This window comes from Pristiophorus japonicus, chromosome 9 (assembly GCF_044704955.1).
Source record: "Pristiophorus japonicus isolate sPriJap1 chromosome 9, sPriJap1.hap1, whole genome shotgun sequence".
Taxonomy (NCBI): domain Eukaryota; kingdom Metazoa; phylum Chordata; class Chondrichthyes; family Pristiophoridae; genus Pristiophorus; species Pristiophorus japonicus.
This window is the reverse complement of record NC_091985.1, coordinates 72,995,035-73,016,616: the sequence shown is the minus strand read 5'-3', so window position 1 is coordinate 73,016,616 and position 21,582 is coordinate 72,995,035. Positions and strand designations below refer to the sequence as shown.

General features: G+C 46.9%; 1 protein-coding gene across 1 annotated transcript in view; it reads right to left on the bottom strand.

Annotated features, from left to right (window-relative positions):
* The window catches only part of ush2a (Usher syndrome 2A (autosomal recessive, mild)), a 1,282,968-nt gene that overhangs the window by 188,017 nt on the left and 1,073,369 nt on the right, over positions 1-21,582 (bottom strand). Inside the window, exons 39-40 of the mRNA XM_070889457.1 lie at positions 20,837-20,987; positions 17,221-17,363 (exon numbers count right to left, since the gene is read on the bottom strand). Coding sequence (XP_070745558.1) covers positions 17,221-17,363; positions 20,837-20,987 — 294 coding nt within the window. The remainder of the gene's footprint in view (positions 1-17,220; positions 17,364-20,836; positions 20,988-21,582) is intronic.

Sequence of the window (21,582 nt, the reverse complement as noted above, 5' to 3'; positions counted from 1 at the left end):
AGGTGGCTGTAAAATCTAATGCGGGAATTACTGTGTCTGTCACAGGCGGGATAGACAGTCATTAAAGGAAAGGGTGGGTGAGGAGCCTGGTTTGCCGCATGCTCCTTCTGATGTCTGCGCTTGATGAGTCGCGAGGTGCTCAGTGCCCTCCTGGATGCTCTTCCTCCATTTTGGGCGGTCTTGGGCCAGGGATTCCCAGGTGCCGGTGGGGATGTTGCACTTTATCAAGGAGGCTTTGAGGGTGTCCTTGAAACGTTTCCTCTGCCCACCTAGCACTCACTTGCCGTGTAGGAGTTTTAAGCAGAGCGCTTGCTTAGGGAGTCTCGTGTCGGGCATGCAGATGATGTGGCCTGCCCAACGGAGCTGGTCGAGCGTGGTCAGTGCTTCGATGCTGCGGATGTTGGCCTAAGCGAGAACTCTGATGTTGGTACGCTTATCCTCCCAGTAGATTTGTAGGATCTTGCGGAAGCAGCGTTGTTGGTACTTCTCCAGCACTTTGAGATGTCTGCTGTATATGGTCCATGTCTCTGAGTCATATAGGAGAATGGGTATCACTACTGCCCTGTAGACCATAAGCTTGGTGCCAAATTTGAAGTCCTGGTCTTCACTCTCTTCCTCACGTTACCAAAGGCTGCGTTGGCACATTGGAGGCGGTGTTGGATCTCGTCATCGATGTCTGCCCTTGCTGATAGTAGGCTCCCGAGGTGTGGAAAATGGTCTACGTTGTCCAAGACTACACCGTGGATTTTGATGACTGGGGGGCAGTATTGGGTGGGGGAGTCAGGTTGGTGGAGGATCTTTGTCTTACAGATGTTTAGCGTAAGGCCCATGCTTTCATATGCCTTGGTGAAGGTGTTGACGATGGCTTGGAGTTCGGCCTCTGAATGTGCGCAGATGCAAGCATCGTTTGCGTACTGTAGCTCAATGACAGAGGATGGGATGACCTTGGATCTAGCCTGGAGGTGGCAAAGGTTGAACAGGTTCTCATTGGTTCTATAATTTTGTTCCACTCCAGCGGGGAGCTTGTTGAGCGTGAGATGGAGCATTGCAGCACGGAAGATCAAGAAAAGCGTTGGTGCGACGACGCAGCCCTGCTTGACCCCGGTCCAGATGTGGATTGGATTTGTGGTGGATCCGTTGGTCAGGATCATGCTTGCATGTCGTCGTGGAGCAGGTGGAGGATAGTGACAAACTTTTGGGGGCAGCTGAAATGGAGGAGGATGTTCCATAGTCCCTCGCGATTGACAGTGTCAAAGGCCTTTGTGAGGTCAAAGAAGGCCATGTACACAGAAATACTGTGGCAATAAGAGCGGGTCATAGACTGGGTATTCTATGGTGAGTATCTCACCTCCTGACTCCCCAAAGCCTTTCCACCATCTACAAGGCACAAGTCAGGAGTGTGATGGAATAATTTCCACTTGCCTGAATAAGTGCAGCTCCAACAACACTCAAGAAGCTTGACACCATTCAGGACAAAGCAACCCGCTTGATTAGCATGCTATCCACCACCGATAAGCCTTGGCTGCAATGTGTGCCATCTATAAGATGCACTGCAGCAACTCACCATGGTTTCTTCTGCAGCATCTCCAAAACCTGCTACCTCTACCACCTAGAAGGACAAGAGCAGAGCATGGGAACACAAGCACCCCCAAGTTCCCCTTCAAGCTACACACCATCCTGACTTGGAAACATATTGGCGTTCCTTCATTGTCACTGGGTCAAACTCCTGGAACTCCCTCCCTAACAGCACTGTGGGAGTACCTTCACCACATGGACTGCAATGGTTCGAGAAGGTGGCTCATCACCACCTTCTCAAGGGCAATTAGAGATGTTCAATAAATGCAGCCTTGCCAGCGACAGCTACATCCTGGAATGAATTAAAAAAATCATAATTGTCCTGTGCAGTCAACTGTATAATGATATATTTTATATTTTCTTTAAGTCACAACACTTACTCTAGCCTTTCAACGAGGCTTTCTGAGTTGTTCTAGTTCACATTTTCTGTGACATATTGCCTGGCTTGTTCCATCCACATGATACTAATGGGCAGTACTCCCACACCAAGGGGTTGATTTTAACATTTGGCACATAATGGCCCTGAAATTCCGGCCTCCCCGGGTCCGTAGGGAGTTCCTACGGACCCGGGAAGGCATCAGAAATGCCGGTTTTCAGCGCGCAATGCACATGCGCTGCAAACTGGCATTTCCGATCTATCAAGTTTCTGGCTTGACAGATGGCCACATCTCGGGCATGAGGACATTTGTAAGTGAAAATTTCCGATATTTACACTTACAAATGTCCTCAAAAATCTTGCGCTTGAAAAAGCAGGCACATAGCCTACCTTTACAGGTGCAAGTGTTTTAAAAAACACAAAAACACAAAAACATATAAAAATAAAGTTATTAAAACATTTTTTTCATTAAAAACCCCTCCCCACAATGTAAGTTTATTTAAAAAAACTTTTTTAAAAATCGGGAATTTTTTTTTTAAAGACATTAATAACTTTAATTTAAATGAATGGTGTAATTATTTTCTATTTTTTATTCATGTTTTGGGTGTTTGAGGCTGTGTTTTGAGTGTTTCGGGCTCCATCACAATCATAGTAATTGGAGTTTAGGACCCTGCGGAACTCCTATTACTATGATACTTTACCTGATTGGCTGCCCAGAGCCATGTGACTCCAGCTCAAGGCCTGCGCACGCGTCGACGTGCACGCGCTGCGAATCGCAGTCGAAGGAGGCCTCAGCATCAGAAAGTCCAACGTGGGCACCAGCTTAAGGTAGATGCGTATCTTTTCTCTAAAATGCCCGCGGGAAGGCAAAAACGGAATTTCAGAGCCAATATGGTCAGTCCGTAGAACCTATTGCAGCCATGAGCCTCGGGCTTCGTCACGCAGGGGCCGGAGTGTTTTTGTGATGCTGGGCAAAAAATGGTTTTACGTCGTTTTTGAGCAGCCTCCATATTTAAGGACTACTGATAAGACCACTTGAGTGAGTTGAAATGAGTGGAGTGTGTACTGCCCATACAATCAATTTGCTTATTATAAGTGGCTTCCATTCTGAAACTAGTGGACATGTCAGCCGCATATCTAAAGGCCCCCACTGGGCTGGCAATGGCTGGAGGGCAAGCATAACTGGGAATGCATTCTTGGGCTGCTGCCACCCTGTTCACCCCTGGTGGCCACATTTAAAATCAGCACCACTGACCTTCCCCACTGTAGAGTTCATGGGGTCGAAATTCAGGTGCACCAGAGGGCCGATCCAGCAGGCAGTATTTTGCTGGCCGATCGGCAAGTCGGCCTGCAAAAATGTTTCCATTGCAGTCGTGGCAGTGGGCCCTCCCCTTTAAGGGCAGCCGTGCTGCTGGGCCGCACTCAGTGCGGAGATGGTGCACTGGCACCGCGCGGCGGGGTATCGATCTATTCTGTTGAATATGGATAGGTAAGTATTTTTATTGTTTTAAATTGGCAGTGCAACCACTCAGGCAGGATGGGGTCCAGGCCAAAAAATCCCCGACCTGAATTTAGGTCGGATTGGCCAGTTGACCCCAAAGCGGCGGCCATTCGACTTTTAGGAATGGCCGCTGCAAACGGGCATTAACGGGTCTCTTTGAGACCCTGAATTTCGGGTCCCATAAGTGCACGCAGAGTTGGTAGCTAAATTTACATTTTCTCTGCAGTTGGTGAGCCATTTTTGAGAATTTTGTGCACTCCACAGTGGCATTAACAAACTTTTCAACATTAATATTGGTTAAGTGGCTCATTGCCTGCTTTATAAACAATGAAGGATCATTACTATGGTCATAATTAGCTACTGTTTTTCATTAAAATATTTTAATTTATGTTAGACCTTTCACATAATGAAGCGTCCCAAAGTGATTTACAGGATGAATGGTGGACACTGAACTGGAAAGGGAAGACATATTGGGGAGGTGACTGAAGGAATTGTCAAAGGAGTAAGTTTTGAAGAGGTTTTTGAAGATATAGAGGGAGTTAGTGAGGGAAAAATGTTTAGAAAAAGAATTCAAACGTGCAGGAGCATGGTGGCTAAATACTCTGCCACCAATGATGAAGTGGAAGGAGGGTTACACAGTGCATTGAAGTTGGAAGAGTAAAGGGTGCCTGACATGATATATGGCTGAAGAATATTGCAAGGTAGGATGGAGTGAGGACAAGAATATTGATGTCAAAATGCTGTGAGGGAATTAAATTATTAGTGTTTCGGGATGACAGGGGTGATGAGTAAATGGGACATTGTACAGATCCAAATAGGGATTGCAGAGCTCTGGATAAATTGCAGTCCAGGGAACATGGAGGTGGAGAGGCCAGCAGGGAAAGCCTTAGAGAAATCGAGGTAGGTTTTCTGATTGGGCCTCCTAACAGGAATTAATTTGGTGGTGTGTTATTAGCAAATATTTGAGCATGGCTTTAGTGGGGGCATTACAAATGATTTCAGTTTCACTGAGCCAGGGATGGGAAAAACTAGCCCACTTGTCTTCACTGTCCAGTGACTCCTGCTAGAAAATATCTTGGTAAATATGTTGACAGAATTGGGTTCAGCTGTGATGTCCCTATGGTCGAATAGCCTGCCAACATTTAGTGTCTGGCCTGACCTGTGAAGACTTGGATGAGGTATCAGAGCAAATGTAATCATATTTCAGCAAAAGTCATTGCATCCTAGTAATTTAACAGAGGTGTTAATACATACTGATATAACGAATAGTGATACAGGCATAGCTAATAAGTCTTATAATTATAAAACAAATTCTGTTTAAATATAATCAAAAGATGAAATATTTTGAATTCACACTGTCCATTAACAACAGTCTTCTTTCAACTGTTGTGCCAGTTTGTCTTTAGTTATTTCTGTTCTTTTTTAAAATTATTTTCAAAATTGCTGGGCAGGCAAAATCTCAGCTACTAAAGGGGATCTGAACCCTATTTTAAAAATGGCAAAGTTCAATAGTTTAATCATAAATATAATTATTTGCCATGTGTTCTGAACTATTGTTACTGTGTGGCAGAGAAATCCAGTATGTGACATTGCTCGGAATGAGCAGTGAGCTAGGCCACAGCAGCTAGTCCTTTGACCATTTTGGAAAGACCCAGAGATTAGTTTTCACATTTTTGCCTGATTGCAGTTTTGCAAACCCAACTGAGCCTGTCTGTGGCCATTACCTTTGAACAACTGCTGATGGCTGCTAATCCTGTATCAGTTTAGGTACTATCTCCTCAGAAAATACTGGGGAATTGTATTCAATTCTATTTGGGTTAATTTTCAGGATCTGGACATTAAATCATTTATCATTTTGATTATGCTATTGCAGCATTTTTGAGAAAATAGTAACCAAAGTCAGGCAAGTTTTCAGTTTTGCAAAGTCACATTAATATATATGGGAAAAGATACAATCAAGGACTGCAGATAATTTTGTATTCTGCAGGGAGGGGAAATCAGAATGAAGATTTCACAGTGGAAACCCAATTATCCGCCATATTGGAGGTGAGCAGCATTCTTCTCAGTTGCTCCTGCTCACAAGATCAGCTCATGTTGGAACAGCTGATCTATTAGTTGATCTGCCAGCACAAAGCTTCTCCACGTATTTGCCCATGACTCGAGGTGCCAGACCAGAGACAACTAGCCAAAAATGCTCCCTGATGGCTGCCACTGCCCTCTAATTACAGAGGTCAGTGCTAAAAACAGCATGGGCTCATCTCCAGCAATCCTGTTGGCAGCTTCTACTGAGATGTGAGTAGAAAAACTATACCTTTAAAATCAATTTTCAGCAGCTATATCTTAAAATATTATTATTTGGATTACGTTATTACAGCATTTTTTGAGAAATGCATTCATGCAAGCATTGAATTTAATTTCAGCTAGTACAGTAAAACAAGCAGGTATTAACAACTTTTTATTGAATTTAAAATCTTTATAGCTTTATAGCTTTGTAGCACCAATCTCAACATAGACTACATTCGGACCTGTGGAGATGAGCATATGCTGTATTTAGCACTCACATCTTTAGCTGGCGGACCATGCCATAAAGAAATGGCGTCAAGAAGCCCAAAGTACTTTACAGCTAATGTAGTCACTGTTGTATTGTAGGAAACGCAGCAGCAAGGTCCCACAAACAGCAATGTAATAATGACCAGATAATCGGTTTTTAAGTGCTGGTAAAGGGATCAATATTGGCCAATAATCTGGGGAGATCTCCACTGCTCTTCTTTGAAATAGTGCAAATGGGATCTTCTACATCCATCCGAGAGAGCAGACGACGCCTTGGTTTAACTTCTCATCTGAAAGACACCACTCCCTCAGCACTGCACTGGAGTGTCAGCCTAGATTTAATGTTCAAGTCGCTGGAGTTGGACTTGAACAAACAACCTTCTGACTTAGAGGTGTAACTCTTACCACTGAATCACGACTAATTCGCCATTGGGCAATATTTGTGATCGTCTGTTTGGGCCCAGCAGATGAAGTCACAGGTGAATGCAGCAGAAATTTTAAACTGACAGCTTTTTAAGTGGCAACTAATCTTGCTGAAAGAAGCAGGAAAACAAAAGTGAGAGAAGAGAAACAAAATAGTGGTAGCCCTAAGTTTGCTCCCATTATTCACAGATAAATCAGAAATGGAAGCACAGATAACTAAGGCTGTATATATGTACATGTCCTAGGATTAAACTTTCAAATACTTGAAAGCGTCAATTCTTCCCAGCCTGCAATTTCATTCCATTAACTTTAATGAACAAAAAAACATGGCCTGGGATCCACAAATTTGCTATTTACATTCCCAGTACCCACCAAAAGTTTTTAACCAAACATGTTGAAGAAAATTGTCTATTTAAAAATCACATACACTTACTACTTTATTAGAGGTTCATAAAATCAATAAGAAAGGAACATTTGATCAATTTTTCAAAAAGAAAGGAAATATAGCCTAAAGCATTCAGATAGTTTGAACTGGATTTTACGAACCCCGATGAACCGTGGCGGGTGACATCGGTGGCAGGTCCCAACCCCGCTGCTGTCTCCATTCCAGTCTCTGAAATGAATTTCCCCTGATTGACTTTGTTAAACCCGCCCAGCACTTTACCCGGCCAATTAGAGGAAGAGGGTCTGGTGACGTAATTTGATGACATGTCATCAGCCGGTTTCCTTAAAAGGACCATGGCCAACTTTCTTTTGACATTTGTGCTGTCATTCAACAGCATTGAGGTGCTACAAACACTGACAATCACTGCACAAAGATGCATGGTTGCACCCAGGCTCTCCCATGCACACAGCACACAGGGAGGTCCTCTTCCCTTCCCATGGGTGGAGGAGACCTCCATAGATCAACACAGCATGGCTGCATGTTGCAGAGGAGGGCACTAGCAGGGATGTGTTCTGGAGGACCTGGGTGCAGTGCCACAAATATTTCAATGATCTCAGTAGATCACGAAACATTAGTACAAAACCATACTCAACCACATCCTGCTGTGCCTCTCATCACATCCCCATCACTCTGTCTTCCCTACCCAATACATCCTTACTCACACCACCTCCATTCATCCCTCTCTATCTACATTATCACATCCCCATCTCACGAGCCACCCCTCACACTCACCCTCATCTTAGTGCAATCATACCAACTAACAACACCCAAGGGTAGGCACTTGGGAGTTTTATGCAATTTTTATGTAAAGTTTCTGTTAATGCACTGTCAAAATTGAAACCTTTATTTTCAACACTTTGGACAGATTTGTGTGCACCTTTGGAAGTGGCTTAGCGAGTTGCAGTGAATGGTGAGACATAATGGTACCCCCTTGCTATAGTGATAGTGTGAAAGGAGTAGCTTCTGTATTGTAGGAATTCTTTATGGTGTTGTTGTGAGGTGGTGCCAACCTGGCACATCATCTGCCAGCCAGGGTGTAGAGAGTCAAGTGAAATAAATTCTGGCCTCCCGGGCAGCAATGTGGTTGGGTGCTGATGCCCTGAACCTGAGAATAGATTCAGAAGGGAGGGAAGTAAAGCTGGAATTGGAAAGCAAGAATGTAGGAAGTGAATTTGAAGGACAGAGGAAACAAGGGCTAGAAAGTAGTCAACAAGAAGGTCGGGCTGTACTAAATGGTATATACTTCAATGCAAGAAGTATAGCGAATAAGGCAGATGAGATCAGGCAGGTAGACACTTGGCAGTATGATATTATAGCTATTACAGAGACATGGCTAAAAGAAGGGTAGGTATGGCAGCTCAACATTTCTGGTTACAGGATTTTCAGATGGGATAGGGAGGGGGGTAAAAAGGGAGGGGGATTGCGGTATTGATTCCCCAACCAGTGGAAACAACCTCTCTGCCTCTATCTTGTCTATTCCTTTTATTATTTTAAATGTTTCTATAAGATCACCCCTCATCCTTCTGAACTCCAATGAGTAAAGACCTAGTCTACTCAATCTATCATCATAAGGTAACCCCCTCATCTCTGGAATCAGCTTAGTGAATCGTCTCTGTACCCCCTCATTGAGGTGTATAAAATTATGAGGGGCCTAGATATAGTATTTTGAAAGGGCCTATTTCCCTTAGCAGAGGGGTCAACACCAGGGGGCATAAAGTTAAGTAATTGGTAGAAGGTTTAGAGGGGATTCGAGGGGAAATTTCTTCACTCAGAGGGTTGTGGGGGTCTGGAACTCACTGTCTGAAAGGGTGGTAGAGTCAGAAACCCTCACCACATTTAAAAAGTACTTGGATGTGCACCTGAAGTGCTGTAACCTGAAGGGTTACGGACCTAGAGTTGGAAAGTGGGATTAGACTGGATAGCCTCTTGTTGGCCGGCATGGATATGATGGGCCAAAATGGCCTTCTACCATGCTGTAAACTTCTATGATTCTGTGCAGCCTCAGTTTATTGCGGAGAAGGTTGGTGTTGTTGTTGGTGCTGCTGGTGTACTTAGTGATGCTGATGTTGGGGATGATCGTGGTGAGAATCTGAGGACCAAGGTGAGAGAGTTTGAAGGGCACCCATGCTGTTGGAATAGATGGCAGGTGAAGTAGAGATGACAGAAGCGATCTGTCAATGGTGGGAGAGGTAATGAGGTGAGACTAGATGGAGACTTGTATAAAGATTTGCAGCATCCTGAATATGTAGTGAAATGCAGTTTAGAGAATCGAATGGTTAAAGGAACATTTCTCAATCAGCTGAGAGGTTTGACCTCATTTGAAGCTGTCAACTCATCAGCTGATTCAATGGTCACTGACGTCCCATCTCAAGCTTCACAGACGAGGTTTGGCACAGCAGGAAACCAGTGGGCGACCTGTCAAATTCAAAAATCTGGGAAAAAAGCCATTGTTAATTGGTTGTAAACAAGTCACTGATGATTTTATTTGCCTCCCCCGCCGCTGCGTATCGGGTTTGCTCAGCGCCACTGACATTTGGTCATGGCGCATGGCGGCGGGTTCACAGCGGGGTCCCGACCTGCGGGGAAAAAAACACTTTCCCACCCAACCCGCCACCAAATGTGCCCGCTGACCCCCTGCAAAATCCAGCCTTTGTTCATCTTTGGGAAATGTGAATTTTGAAAAGCTTGCTTATCATAAACATTCCAGGATAGAGCTTATGATCGGTGAAATGCTTAAAGAGTTTAAACTACATTTCTGTGTGTGCTATATTTAATAAATGAAAATCCTATTTATTATAAACAGGTTAACACTTGTACAAAAATAGTTCACACAGCAATGTAATATGAATGTGTTAAATATGTAAATATCTATCCTCCCTGGGGAAATACCATTCATTCTCCTTTTATGGAGTCTTCTGGTTAGAGTTGCACAGTGAATATAATAATACACTCTGAGGGTTAAACTTATAAATAATATATTTTTTTTTACAAAACTTTGGCTGGTTTTCGCCACAGAACAGGAGTAGATTGTGTTTGTGAGTAAACTACTAATATTCACCATTACTAGACGGAAGTGAGCTACGACGAAAGCAAGAAGGATATTTAAAAATTTCAGATTGAAAAGTCCTGTTAATTAATTTTGGTTAACTTTTTATATGCTTATCAGGGCTAAAGGGATGATGGTGTTCTTCTTAAAGAATATACATGTAATTTTACAAAGGGGGAGGATTTCTTCTGTTCATTATTCGTAGTGAAAATGGTAAATTGACAATATCACCAGAAACAGTGAATAATGGAAATCTCCTCATTTGAAAATGTTGATGCACACAGGGATGAGGTAAGTGGCACAATTACATTGATAGGTCACAGATCGAGTCTGCCACTAGAAGTTTTACATTTATTAGCTAAATTATATAATAATGCAAAATCACATGGTGTTATGGCAGGCACTCTACCTGCTGCTCTACAAACTTTTCTTGGGGCCAAAATTGCCCACCGCCCGAAATGAGTCGCACCTATCGTTTTCGCTGTGTTCGGTCTGCCCCAGTGCATGGGGCGGCTAATCAGGAGAAATTCAGCACTTCGTGCTTTTTTTTGAAGTGGGGCAGAAGTGGCCTCATCATCAGGCAGAAGTGGGGGCGGGGCAGAGTGGCTGTCACTAGTAGGGCAGAAGTGGGGGCGGGGCAGAGTGGCTGTCACTAGTAGTGCGGAAGTGGGGGCGGGGCAGAGTGGCTGTCACTAGTAGTGCGGAAGTGGGGGCGAGGCAGAGTGGCCGTCACTAGTAGGGCGGAAGTGGGGGTGGGGCAGAGTGGTTGTCACTAGTAGGGCGGAAGTGGGGGCGGGGCAGAGTGGCCGTCACTAGTAGGGCGGAAGTGGGGGTGGGGCAGAGTGGCCATCACTAGTAGGGCGGAAGTGGGGGTGGGGCAGAGTGGCCGTCACTAGTAGGGCGGAAGTGGGGGCGGGGCAGGGTGGCCGTCACTAGTAGGGCGGAAGTGGGGGCGGGGCAGAGTGGCTGTCACTAGTAGGGCGGAAGTGGGGGCGGGGCAGGGTGGCCGTCACTAGTAGGGCGGAAGTGGGGGTGGGGCAGAGTGGCTGTCACTAGTAGGGCGGAAGTGGGGGAGAGGCAGAGTGGCCGTCACTAGTAGGGCGGAAGTGGGGGCGGGGCAGGGTGGCCGTCACTAGTAGGGCGGAAGTGGGGGTGGGGCAGAGTGGCCGTCACTAGTAGGGCGGAAGTGGGGGAGAGGCAGAGTGGCCGTCACTAGTAGGGCGGAAGTGGGGGCGGGGCAGGGTGGCCGTCACTAGTAGGGCGGAAGTGGGGGTGGGGCAGAGTGGCCGTCACTAGTAGGGCGGAAGTGGGGGCGGGGCAGAGTGGCTGTCACTAGTAGGGCGGAAGTGGGGGAGAGGCAGAGTGGCCGTCACTAGTAGGGCGGAAGTGGGGGTGGGGCAGAGTGGCCGTCACTAGTAGGGCGGAAGTGGGGGCGGGGCAGAGTGGCCGTCACTAGTAGGGCGGAAGTGGGGGCGAGGCAGAGTGGCCGTCACTAGTAGGGCGGAAGTGGGGGCGGGGCAGAGTGGCTGTCACTAGTAGGGCGGAAGTGGGGGTGGGGCAGAGTGGCTGTCACTAGTAGGGCGGAAGTGGGGGCGGGGCAGAGTGGCCGTCACTAGTAGGGCGGAAGTGGGGGTGGGGCAGAGTGGCCATCACTAGTAGGGCGGAAGTGGGGGTGGGGCAGAGTGGCCGTCACTAGTAGGGCGGAAGTGGGGGCGGGGCAGGGTGGCCGTCACTAGTAGGGCGGAAGTGGGGGCGGGGCAGAGTGGCTGTCACTAGTAGGGCGGAAGTGGGGGAGAGGCAGAGTGGCCGTCACTAGTAGGGCGGAAGTGGGGGCGGGGCAGGGTGGCCGTCACTAGTAGGGCGGAAGTGGGGGTGGGGCAGAGTGGCCGTCACTAGTAGGGCGGAAGTGGGGGTGGGGCAGAGTGGCCGTCACTAGTAGGGCGGAAGTGGGGGCGGGGCAGAGTGGCTGTCACTAGTAGGGCGGAAGTGGGGGAGAGGCAGAGTGGCCGTCACTAGTAGGGCGGAAGTGGGGGTGGGGCAGAGTGGCCGTCACTAGTAGGGCGGAAGTGGGGGAGAGGCAGAGTGGCCGTCACTAGTAGGGCGGAAGTGGGGGCGAGGCAAAGTGGCCGTCACTAGTAGGGCGGAAGTGGGGGCGGGGCAGAGTGGCTGTCACTAGTAGGGCGGAAGTGGGGGCGAGGCAAAGTGGCCGTCACTAGTAGGGCGGAAGTGGGGGCGGGGCAGAGTGGCTGTCACTAGTAGGGCGGAAGTGGGGGCGGGGCAGGGTGGCCGTCACTAGTAGGGCGGAAGTGGGGGCGGGGCAGAGTGGCCGTCACTAGTAGGGCGGAAGTGGGGGCGGGGCAGAGTGGCTGTCACTAGTAGGGCGGAAGTGGGGGCGGGGCAGAGTGGCTGTCACTAGTAGGGCGGAAGTGGGGGCGAGGCAAAATGGCCGTCACTAGTAGGGCGGAAGTGGGGGCGGGGCAGAGTGGCCGTCACTAGTAGGGCGGAAGTGGGGGCGGGGCAGAGTGGCCGTCACTAGTAGGGCGGAAGTGGGGGCGGGGCAGAGTGGCCGTCACTAGTAGGGCGGAAGTGGGGGCGGGGCAGAGTGGCTGTCACTAGTAGGGCGGAAGTGGGGGCGGGGCAGAGTGGCCGTCACTAGTAGGGCGGAAGTGGGGGCGGGGCAGAGTGGCTGTCACTAGTAGGGCGGAAGTGGGGGCGGGGCAGAGTGGCCGTCACTAGTAGGGCGGAAGTGGGGGCGGGGCAGAGTGGCCGTCTCTAGTAGGGCGGAAGTGGGGGCGGGGCAGAGTGGCCGTCACTAGTAGGGCGGAAGTGGGGGCGGGGCAGAGTGGCCGTCACTAGTAGGGCGGAAGTGGGGGCGGGGCAGAGTGGCTGTCACTAGTAGGGTGGAAGCGGGGGCGGGGCAGAGTGGCTGTCACTAGTAGGGCGGAAGTGGGGGCGGGGCAGAGTGGCTGTCACTAGTAGGGTGGAAGTGGGGGCGGGGCAGAGTGGCTGTCACTAGTAGGGTGGAAGTGGGGGCGGGGTGGAGTGGCTGTCACTAGTAGGGCGGAAGTGGGGGCGAGGCAGAGTGGCCGTCACTAGTAGGGCGGAAGTGGGGGCGAGGCAGAGTGGCCGTCACTAGTAGGGCGGAAGTGGGGGCGAGGCAGAGTGGCTGTCACTAGTAGGGCGGAAGTGGGGGCGAGGCAGAGTGGCTGTCACTAGTAGGGCGGAAGTGGGGGCGAGGCAGAGTGGCCGTCACTAGTAGGGCGGAAGTGGGGGCGAGGCAGAGTGGCTGTCACTAGTAGGGCGGAAGTGGGGGCGGGGCAGAGTGGCTGTCACTAGTAGGGCGGAAGTGGGGGCGAGGCAGAGTGGCTGTCACTAGTAGGGCGGAAGTGGGGGCGGGGCAGAGTGGCTGTCACTAGTAGGGCGGAAGTGGGGGCGAGGCAGAGTGGCCGTCACTAGTAGGGAGGAAGTGGGGGCGAGGCAGAGTGGCTGTCACTAGTAGGGCGGAAGTGGGGGCGAGGCAGAGTGGCCGTCACTAGTAGGGAGGAAGTGGGGGCGAGGCAGAGTGGCCGTCACTAGTAGGGCGGAAGTGGGGGTGGGGCAGAGTGGCTGTCACTAGTAGGGCGGAAGTGGGGGCGGGGCAGAGTGGCTGTCACTAGTAGGGCGGAAGTGGGGGCGAGGCAGAGTGGCCGTCACTAGTAGGGAGGAAGTGGGGGCGGGGTAGAGTGGCTGTCACTAGTAGGGCGGAAGTGGGGGCGGGGTAGAGTGGCTGTCACTAGTAGGGCGGAAGTGGGGGCGGGGTGGAGTTGCTGATGCTGCAAGTCATCAGTGCCGTGCTGATGACTTCATCACACTGGCGCATCACAACGTCCCTCCCCATCAGTTAAAGGGGTGGTCCGCTATGAACTCTGCAGCCACTTAGTGGGCCAGCAGCCTGGCACCCAAGAAGGGGAGAAATTCGGGTCATTTGCGCCTCCCGTTAGCACCCCCGTGGCGGTTTAGCGGCGGTAGTAACCCGTAGCGTCCCCCTTCGCTGTGCTGGCAATGCCAACGTCCATCGTGCGCAGTGCCCCGGACCCTAAATTGGCTATCGTCCTCTAAGGCTGCGCGGGGCGATGCCAGTGATAGCTTCAGTGGGTGTGTACAGGGCGGCCAGCTGCTCACGGATGCAAGTTAAAAGGGAATTATGGGCCATTACCAAAAAAAAAGTCTGCTGATTTTGCCAAAGTTGCTGCTTTGAACGCGGGGTCCATGCCGAGGTCTGTCAGCCCAGCACTCTGCTTGAGTGTCGGGCAGTTGGCACATCACCCCTACTCCCCGCTGGTCCAGGGAGGCCCCTTTCATAACTGCAGAGTTTGCAGCTTGGGCCCTTCCTTTTAATTAAGGGAAGAGCCCCTCCTCCATGGCAGAGCTCGTGGCCCAGTTCATAGCGCTGCACCCCACTCCCAATGCATCCATCCCATTACCACCCCAGAAAGGAAGTGGAGCACGTTATTTTGCACTCACTAACCCAAAGTTAGCGAGTGGGGCGGGACTTCCACGCCTGGCGCAAAATGTCCCGATCCCGGATGTTACCGTCCGCAAACAAAGAGCAACGGAATTTTTTCCCTTCAATTAATTTATTTACAGATTTAAAGGAGGAAATTTTAACCCCAAAAAACAGGTGGGTTGGGGTTGGGTAGGTGCTTAAAGTACTAAAAATGTGAATCCCGACTCCAAACTGCCCACTTCCGAGTTTAACAGAGGCGGGACAGGGGCCGGCAGTCAACCCGCTCCCAGGAGGCAGGATGGCACTTTAAATATTTGAGTGAGGCTGGAAGCCTCTGATTTAACCTTCTGTGCAGGTTTAACTGTAGCCAGCCAAGGATCCCAGGCCTCGGGATTCCCAATACTGCAGTGAGGTGCGGAGCAGGAGGACTTACTTCCGTCCCCCCAAGCTCCCCCATCAACAGCCTCCCCCGGGGTCAGGAATTGGATCCCCCCCCCACCCCGGGATGGGGATCGGACCCCCTCCAGCCCAGAGTAGGGGCTCGCACCTGCCTGAGGTTGCGGCCTCCTGTCCAGTGTTCTCCGCCCAATGGGAAGCCGGCCTGTCAATCAGGTTGACTTCCGGCGGGGAACCTGTTAAAACTCCACAGCGTGTGGATAAACCCTGACTTACGGCTTTCCCCGGCTCCTCATAACTCTGGGAGGGTCAAAAACATAAAACCTCAGCCAAAGAGTTTATTAATAGTTGAAGTGAAAATCAGTAAAATGGTTACATTTGTATGATTTTGATTCATCGTCTTTTAGTCCTTATACCATTGCACTATACACTCTTAAAGAACATCACAGTCATCACAGTGTTAAGATTTTGTTACAAATTTGTGGGATGAATTTATGTTGTGCCTTTCACCCATCCACCCCAGTTCCAAAATGTGATACGTCATTCAAAAATGGCAAGTAGTGGCTGTACAACTGTATACGTAAATTAATGAGGCCCGAGAGACCAGCTGCAGCAGTACAGAATCACTACAGTTGGGTTCAATATCCTTGGGCAAGGGAAGAAAGAAAAAACTCTTAATTGCTATCTAATAACTCCTGATGGAATATGCGCATGTGTAGAAGTCGGCTCAGGGCCGGACATGGCTTAACTATGATGCTCCCTGTGGTAAAATAGCTTGCTGACACTCATTGTCTAAGCTCAGATACGAAACGTGGCCTTTTGGTTAAGTGCAGGAAAGCTGCTAGAACCCATGGGTAATATACCCCAGACAATGTTATTAGCAGAAGAGAAGACAAATGAGGGAAAAATATGAGATTACAAAGGAACATGGACTTAAAGGTGCAACGTGATCCCATTCATTTTTTCTCACCAAGGTTCTCTCTGATCTCCTCTCCTGAACTGTTGCTTCCTTGCTAGATATGATTCCATGGGTGCCGGGGAGAGGCACCCTCTGATACTACGTCCAAGTGGCCATCATTCATCTGTAAACCTTAACAACAGGTGTTGATAAGGTCTTCAACTGTGGAGACACCACAGCCACACTCATCATGTCCTCACCTGACATCCACACATACGCACTTCTAGCAGGGGTTAATTGAAAGCGATCAGGAGCAGCAATTTTGGTTGATTTTTGCCTATCCAAGGGCACATAAGCCAATTGTAACACCCCTATCACTGACCCAGTTGAGATTAGATAACTCACCCGAGACCAGGGATAAAAACTGGAACTTTCCTGGTCTCAAAAATTAAATGATTTATTGGATAAACGTATTGAGCTCTGATCCTATTCAGCTTGTTTCTAACAATAAAAGAAATGCAAACACCTTTATTTGTACTCAGGCAACAGGCATCATGCAAACTCCCACTCATGTTGTTCCCTGAACACAATCAGTTACAATATTCGGTGCTCTGTATGGATGCTACTTTCAAAACTCTCTGAAGAATAAATATGTGAAAGAGGTAATTGAGTTTGAGTGCAGAAGTATTATTTAATGACAAATCAATCAAGGGAAACAGCAGTTAATATGAGCTACACTTTTTATTATTGTGTTTCAACTCTGCTCTTAAAAATTAATAACAGTGAAGCCCTGAAAGACAAGTTGTTATTTTAATATGTTTTTTAAGACATGCTGCGATATTGGGCAGACCTGCAGGGACTACACTAAAAGTGATTAATTAGTCTATAGGAAACTCAAGTTCAAATCCTATTCTCACTGGACAAGTTTTACATCCTCATAAGGCTTGTGTGAAAGACAGGAGAAAAGTAGTTAAAGTAGTAGGGGGGTGGGTGGCAGGGGGGGTTGGTGTTGGGGAGCAACTCCCTTCCGGGATGACCCTAGTACAGGAACTAATGGGTCAGTAAAGGAACAAGACTAATATAAAGATTGCCTATGGATTAGAACATTGTTTGCTGCTGTTTGAAGAAAATAGTGCTCAACATAAATTGCAGGTGAGATTTGAGCTTATAGTGCAGAAAGAAAAAAGCGAAATTACACTATATTATATTAAGTCAGCAGTTGTTGGAATTACGCAAGAAAATAAACTTGACATTAAAATGAGGTGAGAAGCTTTAGCACATCATGGATCTGTTCAGTGGTTACTCATGGTTCCAGCTATTATCAACAACAATCATTGACACTCTCTGATCTTAAAAACATTTGTTCTCAAAAGTACCTTCAATGATTACTGTAAAATAAATTATCACATTTTAAAATATTGGTATAATTTCCAGGCTATTTCATAATAATCTCCATTCCACAATTTTCAGGCATTATATTATTCAATGTTTTTGCTACATCCTTATGGTATACAGCATACTTACTGTCTTCTGAGGTAACCATCTGTGCCCAGTCACTAATGGTACTGCCATGTCCATTGGAAGTAACCAGTCTGAACTCGTAGGTTGTATATGGACGAAGACCTGTTGCTAAATAGCTAAAGGCTGCAGTTGGATTGGGCAACAAGCTGTAATGAAGAGACATGTTAATACAACATTTATTTATTCTATACACTCCAGAAAACTTGCAGATATTTGCAACAGTGATCTGCTTTTTTCAAAGTGCCGATAAAATGAATATTTTCTCTATCTGGTACTTATTTGCAATAATAGTGTAATTAGATAATGTGACACCTTGTAAAAGAGGTCTCACATCACCTGCCTAAATTTGATGAGTGACTTTACAATCAAATTGCATTATGCAATATCAATGCAGAGCAGAAAGCCCTACAATATGACGTAAACTGTATAATTGGCTTGTTATACTTAAGCAAATATAATACATATAATTTATAATTAAAAAGTCTCTAACAGGTCCATCAAAAGTAGGTAACTATATTATCAATTTTTCAATTGTTAAATTAAAAATGATGCATTCTGTTTAATTTAAGCGCTTTTAAATTTCACAATTGTGTGATTTTTAATTTAAATAAGACATTTGGATTTTCAACAGGCAAACTAGACCATCATTTAACCATACATTGCCACAGCTGTCACTGTCCCATATCCGATTCCCTCTACCTCAGTTCCCAAAGAAACTCTACTCACCCCAGATGCAGTTCATAGAGACACTATCCCATACAATTGCCTACCCTTTCACAGAGACACGCTTCCGACTCCAACACACCCAGTACACGCAGCGTGGCGGCCCCTGCGAGACAACACCAGCAGCAGGTCGGGACCATAAAAGACGAGCAGCGAGCGGCCCCTGGAGTAGCGTAGCGGCATACCACTTCGGGGAGCAGCGTAGTGGCATACCACTTCAGGAAACAGCGTGAGCCGGTACAAGAGGGCGATGGCAGAGAAGAGGGCAACTGGATTGGATGTCACCGAAGTCCAGGTCGGTGATTAGAACATGGGCAGGTACAGCAGGAGCGGCGAGGTCGGGGCGAGGGAGCGGCGAGATCGGGGCGAAGGAGCGGCGAGTGATCGTGGAGCGATGTGATTGGGGCCCAGGAGAGGCATGAGTTTGGGGCCCAGCAGAGGCGAGGGCCCTGGGGCAGAACGGGCCAGCCCACACTGCGATATGTGTGTGCACTTGGTCCATGCAGCAGAGCTGGTCTCCAGTCATCTTGGTTAACCCTTGCCACTGGACCAAGACCTAGCTCTGTCAAGCCCGTGTGGTGGCTGGTGTGCAACGGCCACCACATGTTAAAAAAATCCACGGATAGACATCTTCCACCCTTTAACATGTAGTTTGGGACCAGGAATGTCAGGTCCTTCATCGAAACACCTGTGAACTCATCCATTTTAGGTGTGGAAGCAAGTCATCCTCGATACGAGGGACTGCCTAAAAAGAGACATATTGGTACCCCTCCTTTCATTGCCATCCATTTTCTCCTTTCATTTTTAAAAATCATCTTTTGGAATATGAGTTTCACTGACATGACCTCAATGTATTACCCATCTCTAGTTGCCTTTGAGAAGCTAGTGGCAAGCCTTCTTCTTGAACCGCTGCATTTTGTGTGATGAGGTTACTCCCACAATTCTGTTAGGTAGGGAATTCCAGGATTTTGATCCAATGACAATGAAAGAACGTCCAAGTCAGGATGGTGTGTGACTTGGAGGGGATCTTATCGGTGGTGGTGTTCCCATGCACCTGCCTTTGATCTTTGGTTCCCTGCATAGGAACCGAAGAAATCTTGGCAACTTGCTGAAGTGCATCCTGTAGACCATACACACTGTAGCCACAGTGCACCAGTGGTGGATGGAGTGGATGTTTAAACTAGTGGATTTATTGCTGATCAAGTGGACTGCTTTATCCTGGATGGTGTTGAGCTTCTTGAGTGCGGTTGCAGCTTCACCCATCCAGGCATGTGGTGAGTATTTCATCTTTCAATGCCATACATTTTCTATTTCACGGTCATCAATTCCCTTTTTTTCTCCATTTCATTGCCATCCATTCTCTCCTTTTATTACCACACATTTCTTCTTTTCATTGCTCTCCATTTCCCTATTTTCCCCCTTTTTTGCCAACTATTCCCACCTTGACTACCATCCAGTTTTACCTTCATTGACATTTATTGTCCACTGCTCGCACAATCCAAATAAGTCCTTCTAATCCACTAGACCGGGGGAGTGGGAGGTGAAATTAATCTAATTCAGTCGCGTGAAATGAGCGATAGCGAATCTGAAGCCCATTATACATTGCTCCAGTTTTTATTTTCTATTGACTTAGAAAATATTGCCAAGATTTTTAATTTCAAACCAAGTAAAACTGACAGTGAAACTAGTCAAGTCTCCAAAAGAGTTTGACCTATCGTTCTATGAACTTCAGTGGAAAAGAGATTGGGCGTGGTGTAAAACTGGCTACCGATTCGCGATGAGCCCATTTTGCGCTACTGGCTTAGACCAATTTCACCCCTGAGGTCTCTCTCTCCTCTCAGCACCACTGCTAATGTCATTGGCAGAGACTGCAACCTCTGTATACTGTAAAGGGAACAAGTTCTCACAAGAGATCCCACTTACAGTACACAAAGGTTGGCATTAGCACTAGTTAATTCAGACAGTTAACAGGTATGTGAAGGTGAAGCCTTCGCCTTTTTTGTGGACATAGATGATGACTGTTCTGGGAGAGAGAGATTGATTATCCACAGTCGTCATGAGGATGAATTGCCTACTGGATCTGGTGCCAAACAATCTGGAAATACTGCAACATTCTGACAAGCACTGCGGACTCCCTGTTGTCTCCTTTGTCTCCCTACATCCTAAGGTATGGTGTTTGTATTCACCTCATAAGGATAAAACATTGACTGACCCCTACATAGGATTGTAACCCAGCAACTTCAGGTCCCTAACCTGGCACTCAGCTGACTCAGCTACCTTACATAATTGGGTATTGAGTAGCTTTCCCAAATAATTTAACTTTTGAGCTCAGAATCCCAATAGAAATTTAGAGCAACTGAATTTTGAGTAGTTCAAATAAGAATCATAATTTAAAGTCAAAATTGATCTGCATGTTCATCTTTACATCTCCACTATTTAATAAGTTACTCGATGAGTAGGCCATATTATTCAAAGTAATTGATTGCAAGAGTATTTAAAATTCAGCAAGTCCAGCCTGGGAGCAATTTAATTGGAAACCCTGTTCAACCAGTAGACAAGCAGAAAGATGTCATATTGTCACCAAACATGTCAGGGGAAAATACATTATGGTGCATTCCTCCAACATATAGTTATAAATCAGGAGAAATGTGAGTGAACCATTTAAACTTATAACTTTTTAAGCTGGGATAAGTTCCCGTTAAATACAATTTTCTGTTTTGATATTAGTATGCAGCAAAAATACATCAAATACAATAAACTAATGGCAACTAATTTATTCTTATTAGTCGGAAACTAAACAAATCTATTTATAATGTAAACCAATAAAAAAATATAATCTCAATAATTGAAAAAGAATAATCAGCTAATTCATGTCTTTGCTGTGTACACTACATACTCTGAAGTATCACCACCGGAATGTAGGAGCCTTGTCTGAAGCTGGTAGCTGGGTAAGCCTGGAGCATTGTTACGAGCTGGTGCAGACCAGGCAACCTGAAGACTGGTCGGAGTGGCAGATGAGAGCCTTGGAGGCAGCACGCCATCTGGAGCTGTCGAAAAGCATGGAAGAATTAGAGCAGAGAAAACTGCAGAGAACATATGCTGAATGGATTCAAAACGCTCCTCAAACCAAAAAAAAAAATTCCTGGGGATCACCAGCAATGCTACTCTGTCAGAAACATTCTAAGACACTCACTGCTAAATTGCTTGTATGCAAATGTTATAATAGCATTGCTAAAATGGTGATTAGATTCAATAAAGCAGGAAAATTCTTAATATGTAAAAGATAGCATTTCACTGTCAGTATATAAAGTTTTTTTTGATCATAATAAATATTTTTATTTGTAAGTCCTGCCTTAAATGCATTTCATATTGTTATACTTTATGCATTCTGATATAAAAATGGGTTTTACTTGTTTATATGAAATATATCTACTGTTATGCATACATTTATACATTTTTGAACTGAAGTGTGAAGAAATAAGCTCTGCTAAACTGTGACATGCCATTGATGTTAGTCATGTTTTGTCTGGAGAAATCTGATTTTTTGGGGCTAATCGGAATTCTTACTCACGCTGCCTGAATATATAGCTAGATAGATCCTTCACAACTGGGGAGATGAAGATGCATCTTTATTTTTACTGG